Source organism: Amblyomma mixtum, chromosome 4 (genome assembly GCF_055824585.1).
Source record: "Amblyomma mixtum isolate Tamu chromosome 4, ASM5582458v1, whole genome shotgun sequence".
Classification (NCBI taxonomy): Eukaryota; Metazoa; Arthropoda; class Arachnida; order Ixodida; family Ixodidae; genus Amblyomma; species Amblyomma mixtum.
Window position 1 is genome coordinate 132995968 of NC_143015.1, and position 21606 is coordinate 133017573.

At 49.1% G+C, this 21606-nt stretch overlaps 1 protein-coding gene across 1 annotated transcript in view; it reads right to left on the reverse strand.

The window, feature by feature from the left end:
* Marf1 (meiosis regulator and mRNA stability factor 1-like protein) overlaps positions 1-21606 on the reverse strand; it is a 72196-nt gene that overhangs the window by 32137 nt on the left and 18453 nt on the right. The window contains exons 9-11 of the mRNA XM_089588047.1: positions 15848-16027; positions 6770-6981; positions 1919-2106 (exon numbers count right to left, since the gene is read on the reverse strand). Of these exons, the coding sequence (XP_089444173.1) occupies positions 1919-2106; positions 6770-6981; positions 15848-16027 (580 nt within the window). The remainder of the gene's footprint in view (positions 1-1918; positions 2107-6769; positions 6982-15847; positions 16028-21606) is intronic.

Below are 21606 nucleotides of genomic sequence, written 5' to 3' on the forward strand. Positions count from 1 at the left end.
ACCCTGACGGCGCAAAATGGAGGGACGAATTTTTTTTTTTCAAATTCTTTGTAAAAAATCAGGAGTGGGTGGGTTCATTATGCGAGTGGGTTCGTTGCGCGAGTAAATACGGGACATATACCGTAATGCAAATGGTTCTTGCCGGTTTTTTCGCCGGCCATTCGACAAATCGAACACCGGATAATTCGAATTTTTTTCCCGGTCCCGTGAAGTTCGAATTAACGAGCTTTTACTGTATAAATTGCTACGTTTGAGATGTTTATACAACAGGGATGCAAGGTAGCCTTCGTATCCAGAAATAAAGAGACAGACCAGCCCTATATTTGCATCATCTTTTGCCATGTCCCTTTGCTGCCTCAGTCTCAGGCTATTTAACAAGCTCACGTCACTTTTCTTTGAAACAGCACTGTTCTGGCTTTTTTTTTTCCTGCAATTTCTTTTTCTACTTTGCAGCAACCTCTGAGTTAAAAAACTCTTTTCGTTTCTTGTGTTCCCTCCACTCCAAGTGCTCCAAAGATGCCCAGGTGTCAAATGCAGGCTCTGAAATGATATAACTGCTTTTTTTTAAGCTTTTTTCGGTGTTTTATCTCAATATTTCCTTACAACTACACAAAGTGGTGCATCATGCATCCTTCCTTTCATTGCAGTTACATCTTGCAGCTGAAAAATCCCTCCGAAAAATCCCCATTTCAGGCCATTTTCTCCCTCACAAGCTTGAAAATTCCACTAATTTAGAAAAAATGAGAAAACTTCAGTTCTTAAGCGGGGAGCCTGGTCTTAAAAAAAAATTTTATTAATGAGGTCACAGTTAAGAAATCTTCAGGGAATATGTATTTTTGTGTGCCGATTCTAACTGTGTCATTTAATTTCATGTAAAACAATTCCTTGAGCACTTATGTAATTTTTATGCATGTATTTTGGGAACAGCTTTGAAAAAAATTTATTGCACGAAACTTGCTGAAATGTATGCCATTGGGTTCTCTTGACACCAAGGAATGCAATAAGGGTAAAATTGTCTTCCTACCTATCATAGAACTTAAGTTACAGGGTTTTGAAGTTGTCGCTTCAGAAATGAGAAGAGAAAATGTGTATTCCTGTTTCTGAAGTGGCAGCTTCAGTACCCCATAACTCAAGTTCTGTGACAGCCAGGATGATAATTTTACCCTTATTGTATTCCTTGGTGTCAAGAGAACCCAATGGCATACATTTCAGCAAGTTTCGTGCAATAAATTTTTTCAGAGCTCTTCCCAAAATACATGCATAAAAATTGCATAAGTGCTCAAGGAATTGTTTTACATGAAATTAAATGACATATTTAGAATCGGCACACAAAAATACATATTCCCTGAAGATTTATTAACTGCGACTCCATTAATAAAATTTTCTTTTCAAGACCAGGCTCCCCCCTTAGCATCACAATCATCCAAGAAATGACCACTCTAATAAGGGAGTAATTACTCATTGACGTCCACCCGAGTGCAGCCATACGGCTACAAAGGGTGGAAAGGCTGCGCTCGGGTGGATGTCAATGAGTAATTACTCCCTTATTACAAATCTACTCCACCTTGGGGGATTCCCCTAAACATTTGACCAACACTCTTCCCACTTCGAGTTACTGATCAATTCGCTCTCGTCCTACCATAAGCTTGCCATCCCGGTTAGCTCAATTGGTAGAGCGACTACTCCGGTGAAGCGGTGGTCCCGGGTTCGATCCCCGGACCAGGACGAATTTTTCTTTAACTACGAAGTTTCTGAGAAAGCTGTATAGCTTTCCTTTGTAGCCGTATGGCTGCGCTCGGGTGGATGTCAATGAGTAAGTACTCCCTTATTACAAATCTACTCCACCTTGGGGGATTCCCCTAAAACATTTGGTCAAATGACCACTCTATCCCACAAGATGCAAGCTTGCTGGGCTGACCTTTCGGTGTCCGCCGGCGCTCGGCTGGCGCCCGCACAGCTCTCTTGAAGCCCTGTGGGGTGGTCACAACCGTGACTCCCGGCGTGGACAGCACCAGGTGTTCCAGCGGTACGCTGCCCGCTTTCCAGGGCTCCGAGACGGCTGCCACCGGCAGTGGCCCAAACTCAGCTTCGTAGCACGCTTGGAAGCTGCACAGATTGCAAGACACGCGTCAAGCCAAGATAGGCAGATAACAGGCAGCTCCGTTAAGGGGGGACACTGGTCTTAAAACTTTATTTATAGCTAGAATCTCATGAAATTGTGCACACAGATGCATTTTGCTCTTGTGATTCCAAATATGTAATCATAATTGAGCTGGTGGTCTTAAATCTTACAAAATCTAGGATGTAATTAGGTAAATTCTTACGCAGTTTAATGCACTTTATCATTGCATTTTGCTGCTGTTAATCACATGAATTGATAGCCAGAGAGTTCCCATACCCGATGACATTCTTCGTTTTTCTCTTAAGTTATGCCATTGTGATAATTACGTCGAGAGTAAAGGTCGCAGTATTTGACACTGCAGCTCATTAAGCTAATTGTAAATTTCTATTTATACGTGGCCTAAACAAAAAAAGTAAGAATGTTATCGGGTATGGGAATTCGCTGGCTATCAATTCATGCAATTAAAAGCAACAAAATGCAACGAGAAAGTTCATTAAAGCTGCGTAACAAATTACCTAATTACACTCTAGAATTTAAGATAACTTATTATCTAAGACCACCAGCTCTATTACGACTACATTTTTGGAATCAGAAGAGAAAAATGCATCTGTGTGCAAAATTTCATGAGATTCTAGCCATAAATAAAAAGGTCAGTTTTAAGACCATCGTCCCCCCTTAAGAGTGGACACTGGTCTTAATTTTTAGTCCAATCCTAATGAAACTGAACCACCTTGCTGAGTTTTTTATACGCATTTCAACGATGAAATTACCTTTCTCATAAATTAGTCATTTCCCAAGATAATTAATTTTAATTAGCCATTGATTAGCACCTCGGTGCAAAAAGAACTGCTCAATAAAAAAATCACTTTTCAATCCATGGCTACATAGTACGGTGAGCAAGGAGTGCAATAATCAAAACAATTTTCCATTTTATCTTCATTAGTAATTTTACAGCTCTTGGAACATCAATGTTCCAGGTGTGAATGTAATGCATCGATAAACTTTGCGAAATTACAAATTTTTGAAGTGCGACTGCACAAATCTGCTTCGATTATTGCACACACTGTGCCCTCAGCTTCCCTTAGCAAACAATATGACACTTCTATCTGTCCCAGATGTTGAGATATCGACATACTAAGACAGCCAGATGTCCAAAATTTTCATTCCATTAAATTGTCTGCTCCTGCATCAATTCACCCCACACAATGATCTGAATTTAATATTATGGTCAAAATGTTGATTTCCTGGAGGAAAAGACTGGTACAGTTGGAGAATAATAGCTGTACATTCCACAAATGTCATTTCTTGGAAATCGATTTTTTGGTCATTTTCTGGTCTCAATGACCAGTGTCCCCTCTTAAAAGGAGCTGCAAAACACTGCCTGGGGGGATACCGGCTATACTTCAGGTGGGTTCTTTATGTCACACACATGCTGACTTAAAAAGAATTACAGGAATTGATGCACACGAACGCGAGTTTATTCAGTGAAGAAATTTGAAAATACAAGCAAACAAAACGCTGCCCTCAACTCGATTTTGGCGGGGCTTCCCACACTCCTATTTCGCTCTCCCAATGACGGCACCTGGCGCAACCAATCAAAACAGCCAGCCAGAGCACGTCGCGGAAGTTTGTACTCCATGGTTGCCTGCCCTCTGTAACTCGTTCTTGCTGAGACTGGCAGCATCGTTTCCATGCCAGAGCGCCCCTGGTGGAGTATTTTTTATTTTACTTGCTTTGCAGGGCTCTTATCTAAGACAAACAAGTTGTTTTTGTTGATCTAATATAAAACGCAGACAGGTGACAAAATGTGCCTCTATTTATTCACACAATTTGCAGTATATTTACTGTTTGTCCGGTCATCAAGCTCGCGCCAGGTGATGTCATATCCGCTGCTAAAAGTCCGCCACTGTGTGGGGACACCATCAGAGCCATGAAGTTGTTTCTGGGAGGACATTAAAATATTAAAAAATGGAATATACGTGGTATTACCAACGCTAATAGTACCATTATAACTCACTGTATGCAATCAACAGGCAAAACAGTCAACTAAGATTGTGTTTCTGGGCCCCTTTAAGGGAGGACACTACCCTAAAGAGTGAACTTTGAACCGCTTGCTCGATTTCATTGAAACTTGCGAATATCACTGCTGGGATCACCTCTGACAAATTTTATTAATCAGCTGGGGGCTTGTCTAGAACACTGTAACGCTTAAAATAAAATGGGATGATTTTCAATCATGTGAGTCTATTTTTCTCATCGCCTGTTTCTTCAGTAAACTGTCAGCTTAGAAAAACTATCATTCCAATATTACTTGATAATATTGGTACTGTAGCAGGTTTTCTGGGGTGAAATTTTATGAGGAACACAACTGTGCGCTCAGTTTGTCTATATTTTTTCCTTTTTTCACACTAAAAAATGACTTAAAAAAAATTAATGCAAAATGAAAATCCAATGTCATTCTTGATACAGTATCATTCTTTCAACATATAGAAGAACTAAGCAAAATAATTCCACAGTTGTGTGCTCTGGACATTCCCAATGCCACATAACATAAAAAATTAGAAAAAATACTTATTTTTCAAACAACAGTTTTCCTAAGCACGCATAGTCATCGTTGGCACAACGGTTGCATAATGTGCTTCATACTTACTCTAGATTAATTAAATTCGGCAGAGGTGGTCCCACCAGTAATAAAACTAGCCCCACAAGTTTCAATAAAATCGAGCCAGTGGTTCAAAAGTTCACTGTTTAGGGTAGTCCCCCCTTCCCTTGTTTGCTTAATTGCTTAGCGAGGGCCTCGATTCTGGCAGCCTTGACGCCTTAGGGTGCATAAGAGGGTTCTCACGCAGCTTCCACCCTCTCCGTTCGATGACGTTCTACGTCCGCCGCTTATGAACGTGGGTGGCGCTGATGAACACTCTCAAGGTTAGGTTACTTGTAAACATAAATACCCCCGAAAGCAGAAGAATTGACAGCCGTCGCCGTAGCTCAGAGGTAGAGCACCGGACGCGTAATTCGGAGGTCATGGGTTCGGATCCCACCGGCGGCAGGTGGTTGTTTTTTCTTCTGCTTTTCTAATCAGTTATCTTTAAACGATAACATATTCAGTAATATTCTATATTGATCAACACCACAAAATAAATAACTTAAAAAAAAAAAATCCCCTGTGCCCCTTGGTTTCTGTGGCTGTTGGCTTCTGTCATATTTATAACGAGCCCCTCATCCCCTTCCCTTGTTTGCTTAACCTCTTAATCATAGTTTCTTACTATTACCTAGAGGGAAAGCTGGCAGCCCGTCTATGGGAGTTTGCATGGCGACCCCTCGAGACCACTTCAGCCACCATGGGCGCTCAAAGCATCATGGGGCGGTGAGCTACTTGTTGCGGAACTGCAACTTTTGGCCAAAAAATAATCAAGAAATAAAGTTGTTTGATAACTACAAACGTCCTAACATTGAAAATCTTGTCTAGTGATTGCAACAAACGAGCAGAAAAGCATTTAAGTGCAAAGTTTGCCCAAAATTAGAGACGACTCGCTCTCCTATTGGCCTAGTAATGAACACTACAAAAACTAATATTTCGTACTTAACAGGCGCACTTTTAAAAGTAAATATGTTTTCAAAAAAAATGTTGTTGCTTAAACACTATAAGAGGTTTTTAATGGCATTTCGGAAAAGTGAAACCTTTTATTGGCGTCGTGTGTCGTTGCGTTTTCACTACTATTAGTTTTGCACACTGCGTTCGCGCCAAAGTCGTCTGCGCACACACGAACAGCGTTTTTGGAATGAAACGTCTCAGTAGTGCCACTCCGTGTTTCCGAAAAACTACGACTGTGCCGCAACAAGTAGCTCACCGCCCCATGATGCTTTGGGCGTCCATGGTGGCTGAAGGGCAGCGCCGCCAGCTTTCCCTCTAGGTAATGGTAAGCAACTCTATGCTCTTAATAGATATCGTTAGAACATGTGGTGGATAGATAACCAAAGGTCTGTTGGGACCAACAGAGTGGATTCCAAAGGAAGAGAAAATTTCGGGGCAATCAACTGGACTGGTGGGGTGAGAACATGTTAGCTTTCTTCTTTCACTCGCCAATCCATTCCAGTTCCGATTCTATTCCAATTCTGAACCCACTGTGTTTCACTCTACAATCTACTCAAATTCCATAAATGCAAAATGACAGAAGCCAACAGCCACAGAAACCAAGGGGCACAGGGGATTTTTTTTTAAAATATATTTATTTATTTTGTGGCGTTGATCAATTTAGAATATTACTGAATATGTTATCGCTTAAAGCTAATTGATTAGAAAAGCAGAAGAAAAAACAACCACTGCCGCCGGTGGGATCAGACCCACGACCTCCGACCTCGGAGGTCGTGGGTCTGATCCCACCGGCGGCATGTGGTTGTTTTTTCTTCTGCTTTTCTAATCAATTAGCTTTAAGCGATAACATATCCAGTAATATTCTAAATTGATCAACGCCACAAAATAAATAAATATATAAAAAAAAATCCCCTGTGCCCCTTGGTTTCTGTGGCTGTTGGCTTCTGTCATATTTATAACGGGACGACGCTGAAGGCTCAAAAACCTAGCGCAGTATTGCTTTCGCAATAAAAAAAAAACGGGGGTGTGACCTCCAGTGCTCGAGTCATCACCTGTCGAGAGGCAGCGATCCAGTGTGCGAGTCCAGCAGTGTTTCGAGCCGAGCGATCCACTCCGCGCGGCCTAGGCACACCTCGGGCAGGGGCATGGGCATGGCTACCCACAGTGCCCACGGACTGGACGATGACGGTGCAGATGTGGACGATGACACCGCGGAGGCAGACGTCGGGTTGTAATGCAGTGCGCAGTACACTGGCTCTGTTGTCTGCACGCGACAAAAGGGCAGGCAGAGAGGCCCTGAGGCTGTGGCACAATACAAAACTGTGCAGCAGGACTAATCCAGCAGCCTGCCTAGTCCTACTTTGTTATACCCCTGTCAAGCGCACAAGTTAAGTGGGGACCCTGGTCTTGAAAAAAATTTTTTATTAAACTCGATATAGTAATGAAATTTTCAGGTCACATGTATTTTTGTGTGCTGATTTTAGATATAGTCATTTAATTTTGTGTAAAACAATTCCTTGAGCACTTATGCAATTTTTATGCAAGTCTTTTGGAGAGAGCATATAAGAAAATTTCCTGCAGGAAACTCGCTGAAATGCATGCCATTGGGCTCTCTTGACACCAATGAATGCAATAAGGGTAAAATTATCATCCTGGCTATCATAGAACTTGAGTTACAGGGTACTGAAGCTGCCACTTCACAAACAGGAATACACACTTTTCTTCTCATTTCTGAAGCGACAACTTCAAAACTTTATAACTCAAGTTCTATGATAGCCAGGATGATAATTTTACCCTTATTGCATTCCTTGGTGTCAAGAGAACCCAATGGCATGCATTTCAGCGAGTTTCCTGCAGCAAATTTTCTGCAAAAATTTTCCCAAAATGCTTGCATAAAAATTGCACAAGTGCTCAAGGAATTGTTTTACACGAAATTAAATGCCATATCCAGAATCAGTGCACAAAACTACATGTGGCCTGGAAATTTCATAACTGTGACTTCATTAATAAAAATTTTTTTTCAAAGACTAGGGTCCCCCCTTAAGTGCACTTACGGCGAGTGCTCTTCGGCATCCCGAGTGACACTTTGGTCCGCGGAGTGCTAAACGGGAAAGCAAAGTGCACTCGTAGTAAAGAAAAAAATGGCGACAGAAAATGAGCGGAATTTCTGAACAGGGCGATGGAAATGAAAAAAAGACTCATAATATTTGATTTCTAAACGTGACAGTGCAAATATAACAAGGTTCAGCAGTTTGTAACGATGAAAAAAAAAAGAAATAGAAGAAAAGCCAAGACCAGCCAAGACTATCCAGAACTGCGGCAACAAACAAGATGGCGGCGGGCTGTGATGTTGCATCAGATCACGTTTCCTTGTTTTGTTACTTCGCTTGTAGCTATAACGAGCGAATTTTTTTCTGAAAACAGTGTTATAGCATGTAAAATAAAGTTGCAAGTACTTTTTATGCACTATACATGTTTTGCCTTTGAAGTCGCTGGCGGCGAGGGTACGCACTCAGCCCTCCAAGTGTGGTCCGTGAACACACTCCCAGCGGAGTGCACTCTTCCGCGAGTGGCACTTCACTTGCGTCGTTTAGATGTGGTGAAGTGTGGTTACCGCGAGTGACGCTCTCCGTAAGTACACCTAACTTGCCCGCTTGACAGGGGTATTAGTAAGATGGAGTACGCATACAGAAGGGCCAGTATGGGGAACCGCGAAAAGCAAGAACGCCGTGACAGATGGCTTACTGCTGCGGCTGTCAACAATGATGGTGGTGTGTTGGATTTTATGGCACGTAGGCAACCAAGACCATCATGCGCAAAATGCCGTCAACGAGTAAGAAATCCTGGCTACTTTCGCCCCTGCCATCGAAGGACTGGGTCTGTGGTGAAGTCCACGCTGAGAACAACATACCTGTGGACTGAATTCTGTGAGCAGTTGAAAAGATACTGCTTGAACCTTGCACCAAGAAATGCTAGTCTACATTTTTATGGAGATTCGCAATAAGATGCCTCTGATGACCTCATTCACCAGTTGAAATTTTTCAGAATCTTTGGAGTCTTGGATCATACAATTTCTTGGATACAGTAGCCGACCGATTTTTCGGATTCCAAAAATTCGGACTTCGCTTGAATCGTCGTGCACCTCATAGGAACGTGTACATTTTCACGACCAATATTTCGGACTTTGTGGAGCCAAAAAGTTCAAATTTTCGGACTAAAATAGACGCCAACAATATTGTGGAGGTCGTTTTTCAACCGAAAGTTTGTTATTTCGGCCTAATGTAGACGAGAGCGGGCATCGCTGTCACTACCAACCTGCTCCCCGCCACCGTGAAAGGCGCCATCTTGGATTTAAACGGAATCGGCTCGGCGGGCGCAATCAGACTGGCTTGGATAGGCTTGGTTATTTGTTCTCCATCGTTGCCATTCGAGACAATGGGATGCTCTCCGTTGCCATCTAGATGGCCGACAAAGAGCACATGATCGCATTGAAAACGGGACAGTGGGACAGTTCCAGCGTGCACTGTCTGGCATCATGATGTGATAGGGTGCGGACATGATGAAAGCATGGCTGTGACTCAGATAGAGGCTAATATTATCGCTTATAGGCTATTATATTATCGGGAGCGGCGATTTTCGAGATTTTGAAAGCCGGTTTTTCGCAGAAAAGTTATTTTTTGGATTTTTCAGACTGATCGATTATTCGGACCAATTTTCGGGTCCCGCAGAGTCCGAAAAATCAGTCGGCGACTGTATTGTTTTTTTTTTTTCAGCATTTTTTTTGTTAATGTATCAATGAGGTTCCACTGTACCTTTTTCTAGCAGCTTTCATTGCAGTGGGATTTGGCTGAACACTCCTTCCAGTAACTATGTCTTGCATCCTCATATTTTCCGACACATCGAATACCACATTCGTTGAACAATAATAATAAAGAAAAATGCACAGGCATTCATGGAATGTGATGAGAAACAAATTTGCATTTGTAGTATTGGCTGCACAGTCTAGCGTGATTTGAATGTTACCACATTGACTCCGACTAAAACAGCAACAAATTTTTCCTGGCACGACGATCACTCATTCCGCAACAGGCGTGACAGTGTAGAATAGAGGAATCCTTCAGCTAACTAAGCTCATGTACTGGCTACAGCCTCATAGCAAAAATAAACCGTGACAGAACTGTTTAGTTGGAGTAAGTTAATCCTGGCATGATCGCCTTCAAATCGCGTTAGACTGTACATTTCGCTTTTACACTGATCACCTTCCCGTTGTGTCTCTAAAAATTTGATTTCACCGCGGACTTCTGGAGAGTGGGAGGTGAAGCTGTAGGGTGGAGGCTCATAGGTGGGAGATGCATTTTTACCAGTGGGTGCCTGTAGGTGCACCCACATGAAGATGCTTCACAGGAAGATGCTTCACAGGAAGAAGCTTCAGAGAAAGCACCTCTTGGGCCATGCTGGGAAGGTGTGTGTGCGCACACACACATCCACGCACGCACAAAACGTTTTTGCCAAAACAGTTGTGGGGTTACTGGCACGGTTCGGACCCTGAACTCAGGGCCAACGCCACTCCGCTAGCTCGACCACACCTGTGGCCGCGAAGAACACACCTCCGAGGAATAAGCCCGCAGGCAAAACCTTTAATTGGGATCTCCCAATGTCTTTCCTCGGTCGCGCGCAGGCAGCAGCGGCAGGCAACAGGCACAGGCACAGAGCAGTTCGGGTCACCTGGGCCGCCGCTGGTGTCGCGTCCGCTCTCTCTCAAGGCTCGCTGTCAACTCTCCATCAGACTGTCCCGTGCGCGCGGCCCGCGCGGCCGCCGAAACCGAGAGGGCTGGGTAAGGAGGACTGCCCACGTGACGACGCGTAGTCGCAGGCGCCTCACCTCCGCTCCCTCCACCGCCGCGCCTAGTCGGGGGCCATGTCGGGGGCCGCCAGAGGAAGAGCCGTGGTAGGCCACGAGAGAGAGAAGGGTGCATCCGGCGGGCGAGGGGCAACATGAATCCCCACACCCTCCCTCTCTCAATAGTGACCTCCACCCGCTGAAGCGAACTCGGCGGATCAGCAGGTCCATGCCGCCTTTCCGGAAACTGGGCCCCGGGATGGTAGCTCTGCGCCTGGGGCGCGGGCCAGACCAGGATGGCGCCCGCGAAAGCCGGCCTGCTCCGCGTTCAGGCCGCCCATCGTCAGCTCGCCCCGCGCTGCTCCGGAACCGCCGCCGATGCCCCGTGCGATGGTGTGGGGGCGAAGTTCGGCGGCTCGACCCCGGCCGCGCGCCGCTCTCAGTGCCGTCGCTGAAGCCAGGGCCGTAAATCAGGGCAGCCGGTGGGGGCTCGGTTCCTCCGAGCGGGCCTCTTGCAGTGCTCCGGGTACAGGAACTACACCGGCTTGTGTATCCACACAGGCAGGGTGGGTACGAGACCTCTAGCACCAGGCTTTGCCGTGGTCGGCATGGGTCACATTCGGCGATCTCGCCGAGTTCGGATGTTGTGACGTCGGGGGCAAGGACCTCCTTGCATTAGGCCCACCGTGCGCGATCTCGCGCGTCTGGCGTTCCTTCGCCGTTTGCTCGATCTCGAGCTGTTTTGGCCAACCGACGCCGCCGTGTGCGTGATCTCACGTTTTCGGCATTCTCCCGTTCCCCAAGCGAGCTCGCTGGCTTCGGGTATCATAGCGATGCCTGTAGAGATCTCTCTGGGCTTCGCTCGCCTCTGCGCAATCTTGCGCGGGTGGCGTTTCTGCTTCCACAGCAACCTCCCTCTGGAAGTACTGTTTCAGCTCTCCCACGTGAATGGGTCCGCTGATTCGGCCCGATCTCGGGTCTTTCAGCCGGTAGTTCAGCCGCGAAAGCTTCTCAGCGATCAGGAAGGGTCCCACCCATTTGGGCGCTAGACTGGCCGCGAAACCTGCGGTTGCATCGCTGAGTGCGTGATTGCGCTTGAGAACGAGGTCTCCCATCTGAAAGTCCACGTCTCTGTGTGCGCGATCATAAGTGGCCTTTTGACTTGCCCTGGCCTTCACGCGGCTGCGGTTCGCCTCCTTAATGGCATTTGCCAAACGCTCGCGCAATCGCCTTGCGTAGTCGTCAACATCTGCCGTGACTTCGCGGACACTCTCCGACCCTTCCATGAGAATTGTGTCCATAGGCGTGTTCAGCTCTCTGCCAAACATGAGAAAAGCCGGCGTGAAGCCGGTCGAGCGATTTGTGCTCGTGCGCAGAGCGAAGGAGATGGCGTCCAAGTGCTCGTCCCAATCATTGTGCGATCTCGCATATGCGCCCAGGAGCGGCTTGATATCTCGATTTCGGCGCTCGCTCACATTGGACTGGGGATGGTAGCACGTGGTTTTCTGCTGCCGGACACCCATTGCTGCACACGTATCACGGAAAACTTTCGATGTGAAATACGTGGCATTGTCAGTGATCAGCCGCTTTGGGAATCCGTAGCGGCAAAACACTTCACACAGCTTTGCCAGGATCTCCCGGGCAGGCGCTTTTCGCAGCGGGTACAATTCAGCGATCCCACTGAAGTGACACGTGACTACCAGCACGTATTTGTACCCTCGTTTGCTGCGCGGCAGCGGCCCCATCAAATCGCACGCCAGGATCTCCCAGGGCTTGGTGCTTATGACGGGTTGGAGTAAGCCGGGTGCCTTTCCACCTCTAGGCTTTCTCTCTTGGCATACGTGGCATGTTCGTACATATCTACATACGTCAGCCTTCATTCCCGGCCAGGTAGCAAACCGACAAAGCTTCTGCCATGTCTTTGGAGCGCTCCCGTGACCGTCTGCGTCGTGATAGTGCCGCATAGCGGCGCGGCGCAGTTTGCGCGGAATAACGGCTTTGAAACTCTCATCCGAGGCCTCTTTGCCTGGCACGTATTTTAGCAAAGCTCCATCACGGTCCAGCAGGAAGTTCTCCAACTCACTCGCCACAATACCAGCGACACTAGAGTTAGCGCCAACCACACTACCAGTGGCTTCACAGCGCAATTTGGCCTGACTCGTCGGAGTGTCTGTCTCTTCACTAAGACTATTGATCAACTCCTGACAGAATGAGTCTTCCTGCTGAGCCCTGACAAGCTCTTCTCTGCTGAACGCAACCTCGAGAGGGATCCCCGCTCCAACGAGGTGCACGTGCTCTCGGGGCTTCGGAAACGGGGCACTCCCCGCAACGAGCTCCTTCCGCAGAGGGGGAGACAGCTGCCACTCTGCCTCCTCCTCGTCCTGGCCGGCCAGTTGGGTGTCAGTGACCGGCGCCCGTGACAGCGCATCGGCGACTACATTTGCAGTGCCTTTGCGGTAACGCACTTCGAACTTGAAGCGTTGCAGTGTCAGGGCCCACCGCGCAAGCCTCCCGCTGGGCTCACGCAGGCGTTTCAGCCAGGTTAAGGCCATATGGTCGGTCTCGACCGTGAACTTTGTTCCCTCTACGTACATCTCGAACCTTCGAAGTGCGTAGATGATGGCCAGGCATTCCTTTTCTGTCGCTGAGTAATTGCGTTCTGCCGGCGTCAGGGCGCGGCTCGCAAATGCCACAGGTAGGAGTTCATGCCACTCCATCTGAAGGAGTACTGCTCCCACCCCGATATCACAGGCATCTGTCTGGATAACAAATGGGCGGTTCAGGTCGGGCAGCTTCAAAGCCGCCGTCTCAGCGATAGCGTGCGAGAGCTGATGAAAGCTCTTTTCCTGCTCGTCTCCCCATATCCACGGAGAAGACTTTCTCAGCAATCTTGCCAAGGGCGCTTGCAGTCGCACACAGTTAGGAATGAAATGGCGATAGTATCCCACCATGCCAAGGTAACGGCGAACACCGCTCACATCTTTAGGCGCAGGAAACTCCAGGATCGCCCGAAGCTTCTCTGGATCAGGAGACACCTGTCCCCGGTTTACTCGATATCCAAGCAAGCTCACCTGAGCCTGGCAGATTTGCACCTTTGCGGGATTGAGCGTGATGCCAGCCGCCCTGAGATTTCCCAGGACATCTCTCAGGTGATCGAGGTGCTCCTCGAAAGTTTGAGAGTAGACGATCACATCGTCCAGGTATGCGAGAGCGTGATGCCATCTGGCGTCTCCGAGTACACGGTCCATCAGCCTTTGGAATGTGCTCGGAGCTCCGGACAAACCGAAAGGCATTCTCGTGAAGTGAAACAGACATCTGTGACACGTGAAGGCCGTTTTGCACTCATCGCCCGGTCGCATTTCGACCTGCAGGTACCCCTTGCTTGCGTCAAGAATCGAGAAGAACTTAGCGCCGCCGAGATTTGAGACGATCTCGTCTATTCTCGGGAAGGGGTACGCATCTTTCTTTGTGACCGCATTCAGCCGCCGATAGTCAACGCACAAGCGCCACGTGCGATCTTTCTTCGGCACAAGAACCACTGGGAACCCCCAGGGACTGGAAGAGTGGCATATGAGACCAGCATCGAGCAACTCCTGGAGCGCCTCGTCGATAGCTTGCCATCTGGCAGCACTGACGGGCCTTGGGTTACATTTCCAGGGCAGCGCGTCACTCGTATCTATGCGGTGCTGCACCAAACTAGTGCATCCCGGCTGGTCCGTGAATATCTCGTCAAAGTCATCCAACAACGACAAGAGGCGGTCACGTTCGAGCTGTGTCAGCGCACCGGCATCTGCCAGTAAGTTGTGCATTTTCTCCCCCGATCTCGGAGGAAACCTGTGCTGACATGCCGCCGCTGCCGATCTCGGCATTGGGCGGGGAAACCCGCTGTCTCTTAGCTCGCCGACATCTGTCGGTACAGCCTGCTTTCCCTTCTCCGACCTCGGAGAGGGCGCATTGAAGCGGGCCGCTGCTGCCGATCCCGGCATTTGGTGGTGCGGGCTTTGCTCGTGGGAGGTATTTCGCTCCTCCGCGGGCGTGTCGGCCGTGCGTTCTGACAACGATCTCGTTGCAGTCGGCGGGTCGACAAAGGGCCTCAGTGGGGCGCACGGGCTCTCCCGATATCCGCCACGGGCGATGTCTACAACCAGTCCAGTTTTCGCCAAGAACTCTCGGCCTAGAATAACTGGCACTGTGAGACCAGGCAGGTGAACGAAACGCATTCTGCGCACACGCTGATCCCAGCGCACTGCGAGGCGAACATCACCACAGGACTGCACTTCTCCGCTAGCTAGCTGGAGTGGCGTCCTTCGCTGTCGCAACCGAACGGATCTCCGCCGGAGCTGGGAAACGACCTCGTCTCCTATTAGCGAGATGCTTGCCCCCGTGTCCAGCAACGCCTTAAAGGTTCTCCCCGCAACTGCGAGGTCCATGAAAGGAGCAGACGTGTTAGTTGGTTCTCCAACTTTGAATGCGGACGTGACGGGGATGGGCTCCCGAGCGTTGGTAGCCTCCGCCGGTGCTGCTACCGGCGGCCTGCCTCGTTTCCCGATCTCGAGGGGCAGTTTCTGGCTATGTGACCACTCTGGCCACAATTAAAGCAGCGCACAGATCTCCATGCTTCTCGCTGCGACGCTCGGGGGGTCTCAGTGGCACCTCGGCCATCCAGCCGTACACGGATCTCCGTGGGTGCTTTCTGAGCAGGTGTGGGCTTTTGTCGCGGTACCCCGCAGATCTCCGGGGGTTGTGTATCAGCACTCCGCAGCCCGTACCTGTAGGGATCCAGAGCACGATCCGATATTGCGAACGGCATCCGCTCGTTCGTGAACGCACCTGCCATGGGAGTGATCTCACCCCTTATCGCTGCAACGCCGCTCCAGGCACACCTTGGCTCGAGGCACTCCTCAGCCGGCGGTGGGGGCCGGTATTTACGGGCCGCTGAAATTTGAGCCTGGACTCGGCGCGCTTCAATGGCAAGCTCGTTCAAATCGCTGCATCTGCAGCCCCTTACGTAGAGGGAAAATGTCGGATGGCTCTGCCGGATGACACGTTCCACTCGCTCCGAACTCGGAGCTCCTGGGTCTGCATATTCATACAGCTCTTGCATCGCTCGTACGAACTCGACAAGCGATTCATTCACAGGGCAATAAGTCGAGGTTTGCGAGAATGCTCGGAGCGTGTGGATCGAGTTCCCGCGGCAAAAAGATGAGTTCAGATTCCTCTTCACTGCGCCTTTAATGCAGTTAAACTGTTAACAATACTGTTGACAAGTATAAAAAAAGTGAAGACTTACCTGCTGCTGTGCAGAAGAGGACAGCAGCTCAGCTTCATTGAAGCTCAGGTGCAGGCAATGCAGGCCAAGGCGGTGCTGATGGAGGCGCTCGACCGCTCTCCGGGCGTCAGCCACACTGGGGACTCTGACGGACGCCTGCAGGCTGCTGTCTGGCTGCAGAAGCAGCGACACGTGCAGAACCTGCAAAAGAAGGGGAGGAAACGAAGGGGTTACAACCCGTGAACAGACTTTATGCCAGCAAGACCAGCAAAAGTGTAACCACCTTCGGTCTCGGCAAGGTTTTGGCTGTTGGGCCAGTTAGCATACCATTTTAGCAAATTAAAAGCATTAGAAATGATGGGGATGACATAACACAACGCGCATTTCTGCTGTCCCTTGTCTGCTCACGCACTTTGGGCTTTCCCTAATAGTTCATTAGCCCTTTGATTTTATAAAGTTTATATAAGTTCACAAACAAAATGTGATATCAAAGTACAGCATTTAGTACAGTAGAACCTCGTTAATTCGAAGTCTGTCGGACCACGGAAAACCATCGAACTAACCGGGTTTTCGAATTATCAAAAATCGACGAAAAATTTGAAATAAACGTACGAAGCATGGCTGCATCAACACTGCACCTTTATTTTGCCTGAAAAACGGTCACTTGAACTAGTCATCGATGCACGACTGCTTGGCGCGGTAGTTAGAGGTGCGTACATACTCCGACGTTCTCGGCACGCAGGCGAGAGCCAGCTGTGGTCGGATACGTCAGATTGGCGACGCTACGCCAGGCGCTCCGATGCGACTGCTACTTGTGGCTACAGGAGGGAGGGGGGGGGGGGGGGTACGCTCGCTTTTCTGCCACCCTTTGATTGGGGGCACTGCTTGGAGCGGAGCTCCGACACGCGCGCAGAACGTTCTTCGTTCGACACGCCGCCTGGGAGAGGAGGCGAGTGGCGAAGGGAGTAGAGGGGAGGAGTGGCGCGGGAGGCGGGCGCAGTGCATTCTGGGTGGGCGGCTTCGGCACGCTCGGCGCGAAATAGAGACATGCTCCACGGTGCGGTCAGAGTGCGCCGAAGCCGCCGGACACGTCCACAGTCATAGCCATGCCGCGCGAGCGCGCACTACGTTGGAGTATAAACGCGCCTGAACACAGAACACGTTTGATCGCGGCACCGAACAATCAAAACACTACGAGCAGCGCCTGCCACGAGCTAGACAAACAACGGAAACAGAGCCAGAAAATTGGGACCTAGCGGCACCTGGTTGTTGCTTTGTCAACTAAAGCTAGCCTCCGAGACTGGTAGTCGACTGTGCAGATCGCTGAGGCACAACAAACCACCGGAAACCGAAAATTGATTTACAGTGCCGCCTGGCTGCCACTCCGGCAACTCAACTATACTGGCCTCGGAGACTGGCAACACATTTTTCTTTTGTGCGAATCACGGAGGCCATGGTTTAAACCTACGCATTATCCGGAGAGGGGTGCGCTGGCTGTTCAAATTATCCGGCAAATTTTGCATGGAAACTGTTGGGACCGCTGAAAACCTTCGAATTACGCGGGATTTCGAATAAACCGAGTTCGAATTAACGAGGTTTTACTGTATATGCAACCATGAATAAAACGTGAGAGGAGTGTTTAAAACAGCACGAAAATGAAAAATAAAAAATAAAACATTATGTTTTGGTTTGGTTTAGGTTTATGGGGTTTAACGTCCCAAAGCGACTCAGGCTATGAGAGACGCCGTAGTGAAGGGCTCCGGAAATTTCGACCACTTGGGGTTCTTTAACGTGCACTGACATCACGCAGTACACGGGCCTCTAAAATTTCTCCTTCATCGAAATTCGGCCTCCGCAGCCGGGATCGAACCCGCATCTTTTGGGTCAGGAGCCGAGCACCATAACCACTGAGCCACCATGACATGTATGACATGTAAAGATATGGAAGCAATCAATGTGTTGATATTATTTAAGCGGTAACACTTCAGAAACACACGTGACATCATAAAAGCACAGCGAATCCTCTGAAGCCACTGCATGCAGTCGCTTATCCAGCAATGGCCATCATAAATGCTACACTCTGACTACTTTGTGCTTCGTGCTGCCAGGTATTATGCCCGTTCGCCCTTTTTTTCTTTTCCCAACTCTATTCAACTCTTTGGTGCTCTCTTTCTCTCATCGGCGCCTGCCGCCCTCTTTTCCCTCTCCTAACCTACGACCCGCATAATCCCAAGGACGTAGAAAAGGTGGCTTCTCCTACCAGCTCAACAGTACGGTGGTGAAGCCTGGCATAGTTCTCGTGAGAACCGGCACGAAGAAAAAAAACATTGTGTTATATCCGTGCAATAGGGGATATTCAAAATTCCGCAAGTGCACTTTCCCGCATAACAATGATGCCCCTAACAAGATGGCCGACTTCGCTATAAAGGAACTACGTGGGCTTCAGGACAGGCGCTAAAGTTGTGGATAGAATGTAAGAAACGTATTTTGGAAGAATCAAACAAAAAAAACCAGTCTTTCTTGCTTTGTTTCAGCTGGAAACGCATGGTCCGCCATCTTGTTGGGGGCAACATTGTTATGCGGGAAAGCGCACTTGCGGAATTTTGAATATCCCCTATATAGGGGATATTCAAAATTCCGCAAGTGTGCTTGTTTCATTCTTCCAAAATACGTTTCTTACATTCTATCTACACCTTTAGCGCCTGTCCTGAATCCCACGCAGTTACTTTATAGCGAAGTCGGCCATCTTGTTTGGGGCAACATTGTTATGCGGGAAAGCGCACTTGCGGAATTTTGAATATCCCCTATTAGGGTACGCAGCCCAAGTTCTACTTGTTGCTGCGAAATGCCTGCCAGAGGTGCTTCTCCTGAGAACAAACTCTGAAATAAAAGCTGAGACAGAGCTTTCATTTCCGATGCACATTTCAGCTCCTCCTAAAGCCCGCGTACGCTTCACCACAGGGCAGTATTTATGGAAAGCCAAGCGCCCGCACGGTAAGGAGTTGGTGATACAGTCGAACACGGATATATCGAACCCACATATATCGGATTATTGTCTGTATCGAACTCGTAAATTATCCCCTTGAAAATTCTGTGTAAAAGTATAGAAATTCTAACGTTTATATCGAACGATATTTTTACCCGCCATTGGATATATAGAACGCCGCGCGATCTCGGCACTCGCTGCACACACGAGCTCCGCACCTCCCCCGAAAGACTCTGAAAATGTGAGAGCGAGGGGGAGGGAGGCTCGGACTGTACTCCCGCTGCGCACGCTCTCCGACTTGCGGAACAGCTTTTTTTTTTTTCCTCTCTCCCAATGTCTCTCATCCTTCCCCCGCGTAACCATAGTGATCGGCTCGGAAAAGGTAGTCAGGAACGAAGGCGCCGGCGGCCTCCTCCTTTTGCCTTTTTTTTCTTGTTGCTTTTTCACGAGTTTTGCTCAGCCAACCACAGCTCGTGCCTTTCGTACGTCGCTGTCGCCCTCGGAGGTGGCCATCGCGAGCGCTTTGTTGGCAGAGGCTGCGCACGTGAATTGTTGTGTTTTGTGCGCGTTGTTGTGTTTCGTGTTCGTACGTCGCTGTCGCCCTCGGAGGTGGCCATTGCGAGCGCTTTGTTGGCGGAGGCTGCGCACGTGAATTGTTGTGTTTTGTGCGCGTTCTTGTGTTTCGTGTTCATTATTGTTTTGCGTGCGTCTCACGACACGTGTGACTGGATCGTGGTGAGCTGACGCGGAAGCAATGGCCGCAGCAAGCACAAGCAGCGTCAAGAAGCGCAAGAACCTGGACTTTGCGACAAAGCTGAAAGCCATTCAGCGTGTTGAGGCGGGCGAGAAAAGTGCGACAGTGGCAGACGACATCGGGATTCCTCGGAGCACTCTAAGCACTTTGTTAAAAAACAAGGCGGACATAAAGTCGAAAGCGGCGGAGCAACGAACGTCGGGAGCTTGTCGTGTGCGCGCTCCTGCCCACGAGAAAGTTGAAAAGGCTCTCTATGCGTGGTTTTTAGAGGTGCGGGCTAAGAACATTCCGGTGGATGGCCCAATGCTAATGGCTAAAGCCAAATGGTTTGCCGCTGCACTTGGTGATGACAACTTCGCCGACAACACAGGGTGGCTGCAGAGGTTTAAGAACCGCCATAAGATAGTTGGCAAAACCATTTCTGGGGAAAGCGGAGCCGTCATCAGCCAGGATATCCAGCAGTGGATTTCGAAGGAATGGCCGGAAATTTGCGCGAAGTTTTCACCCGCGGAAATCTTCAACGCCGACGAGACCGGGTTGTTTTGGCAGATGCTGCCCAGCAAGACGCTCGACGTCCGGGGCAGCACGTGTCACGGGGGCAAGATGAGCAAAGTCCGCGTGAGCGTTCTGCTCGCTGCTAATATGGATGGCTCTCAAAAGCTCCAGCCCTTTGTGATCGGCAAAGCAAGGGCACCGCGCTGCTTCAAAAACTGTAAGCAGCTCCCCGTTCGCTACGCCTTCAATAAGAAGGCGTGGATGACGCGTCAGCTGTTTACAGAATGGCTGCAAGCGTGGGACGCTGAACTGGGCAAGTCGGGGCGTCACGCTTGCCTTCTCGTCGATAATTGCTCGGCCCATCACACCACCTGCGAGCTCGAAAACATCGCGCTCAAGTGGCTGCCGGCGAACACGACAGCGAAGTTGCAGCCGCTCGACCAGGGCGTCATTAAGTCGTTCAAAGTCGGCTACAGGAGGCGACTCATTGATAGGCTTTTGGTGAACCTCCGCATGGGCACCGAGCTTAAGGTTGACCTGCTGGGGGCCATTCAAATGATGACGGGCGCCTGGAGAGACGTGAAGCAGGATACCGTGGCCAACTGCTTCCGGAAGGCAGGCCTCGTGACGGCCGAACTTCCCGAAACCTGCGAAGACGGCGACAATGAGCGCATGGACGACGTGTTTCACGAGTTGTCGTCCCTTTTCCCGGCTGCCGTTCCAGCCGAAGTGTCTGCTGACGATTTTGTGAACGTTGACAGCAATGTTCAGGCTGTTGCAAGCCTCGCCGACGAGGACATTGTAGCTGCAGTCGCAGGGACCCAGGCCGACAGCTCGAGTGGCGACGAAGATCGTCCGGACGAGGGGGCGGCTACACGCTCGTACTCCGCCGCTGAAGTGGCGGCCGCGTTCAGCTTGATTCGCCGTTGTTGCGGCGACATGGAAGGAACCGGGCTTTCGCATCTGAACAGCCTCGATAAGATCGAGGTTGGCGTCTTTAATTTCATTTGCAAGGCGAAGAAGCAGACCACCATAAGCGATTTTTTTTCACGCAAATAAAGCATTATGTTGCGTCGTGTGTGCGGAAATAATTGTCATTCTTGAATGCTCCGATCGGTAGGTCATCGTCCGCCACAGGTAAAGTCTCTGGGCCTGTATGTTTTTTATATCGAATTTTCAATATATCGAATTAATTCGCGATCCCCTTCGAGTTCGATATATCCGTGTTCGACTGTATTCCCTTGGAAATCAGGAGAAAGAGAAACGGCCCAGGAAGAACACGTAAAATGGCAAACAGATAACCAATTCATTATCTTCGTCGACGAATGATAGTTACAAGGCAAGAGGAACCGCTGTTGGGGGTAACAGAAATTCTGATGCAGGAATGAGATAAGGAAGTTCGTCGGGAAAGGGATCGTTAGACTGCGTCAGGATCCTCGAGTGAACGTAACCAGGAATGATGATGACGAACCATTTGCATCACAGAGTTTCATCTGTTGATGTTTGCGCACCTGATGCAAAAGAAAGGTTTAAGATTTATATCAT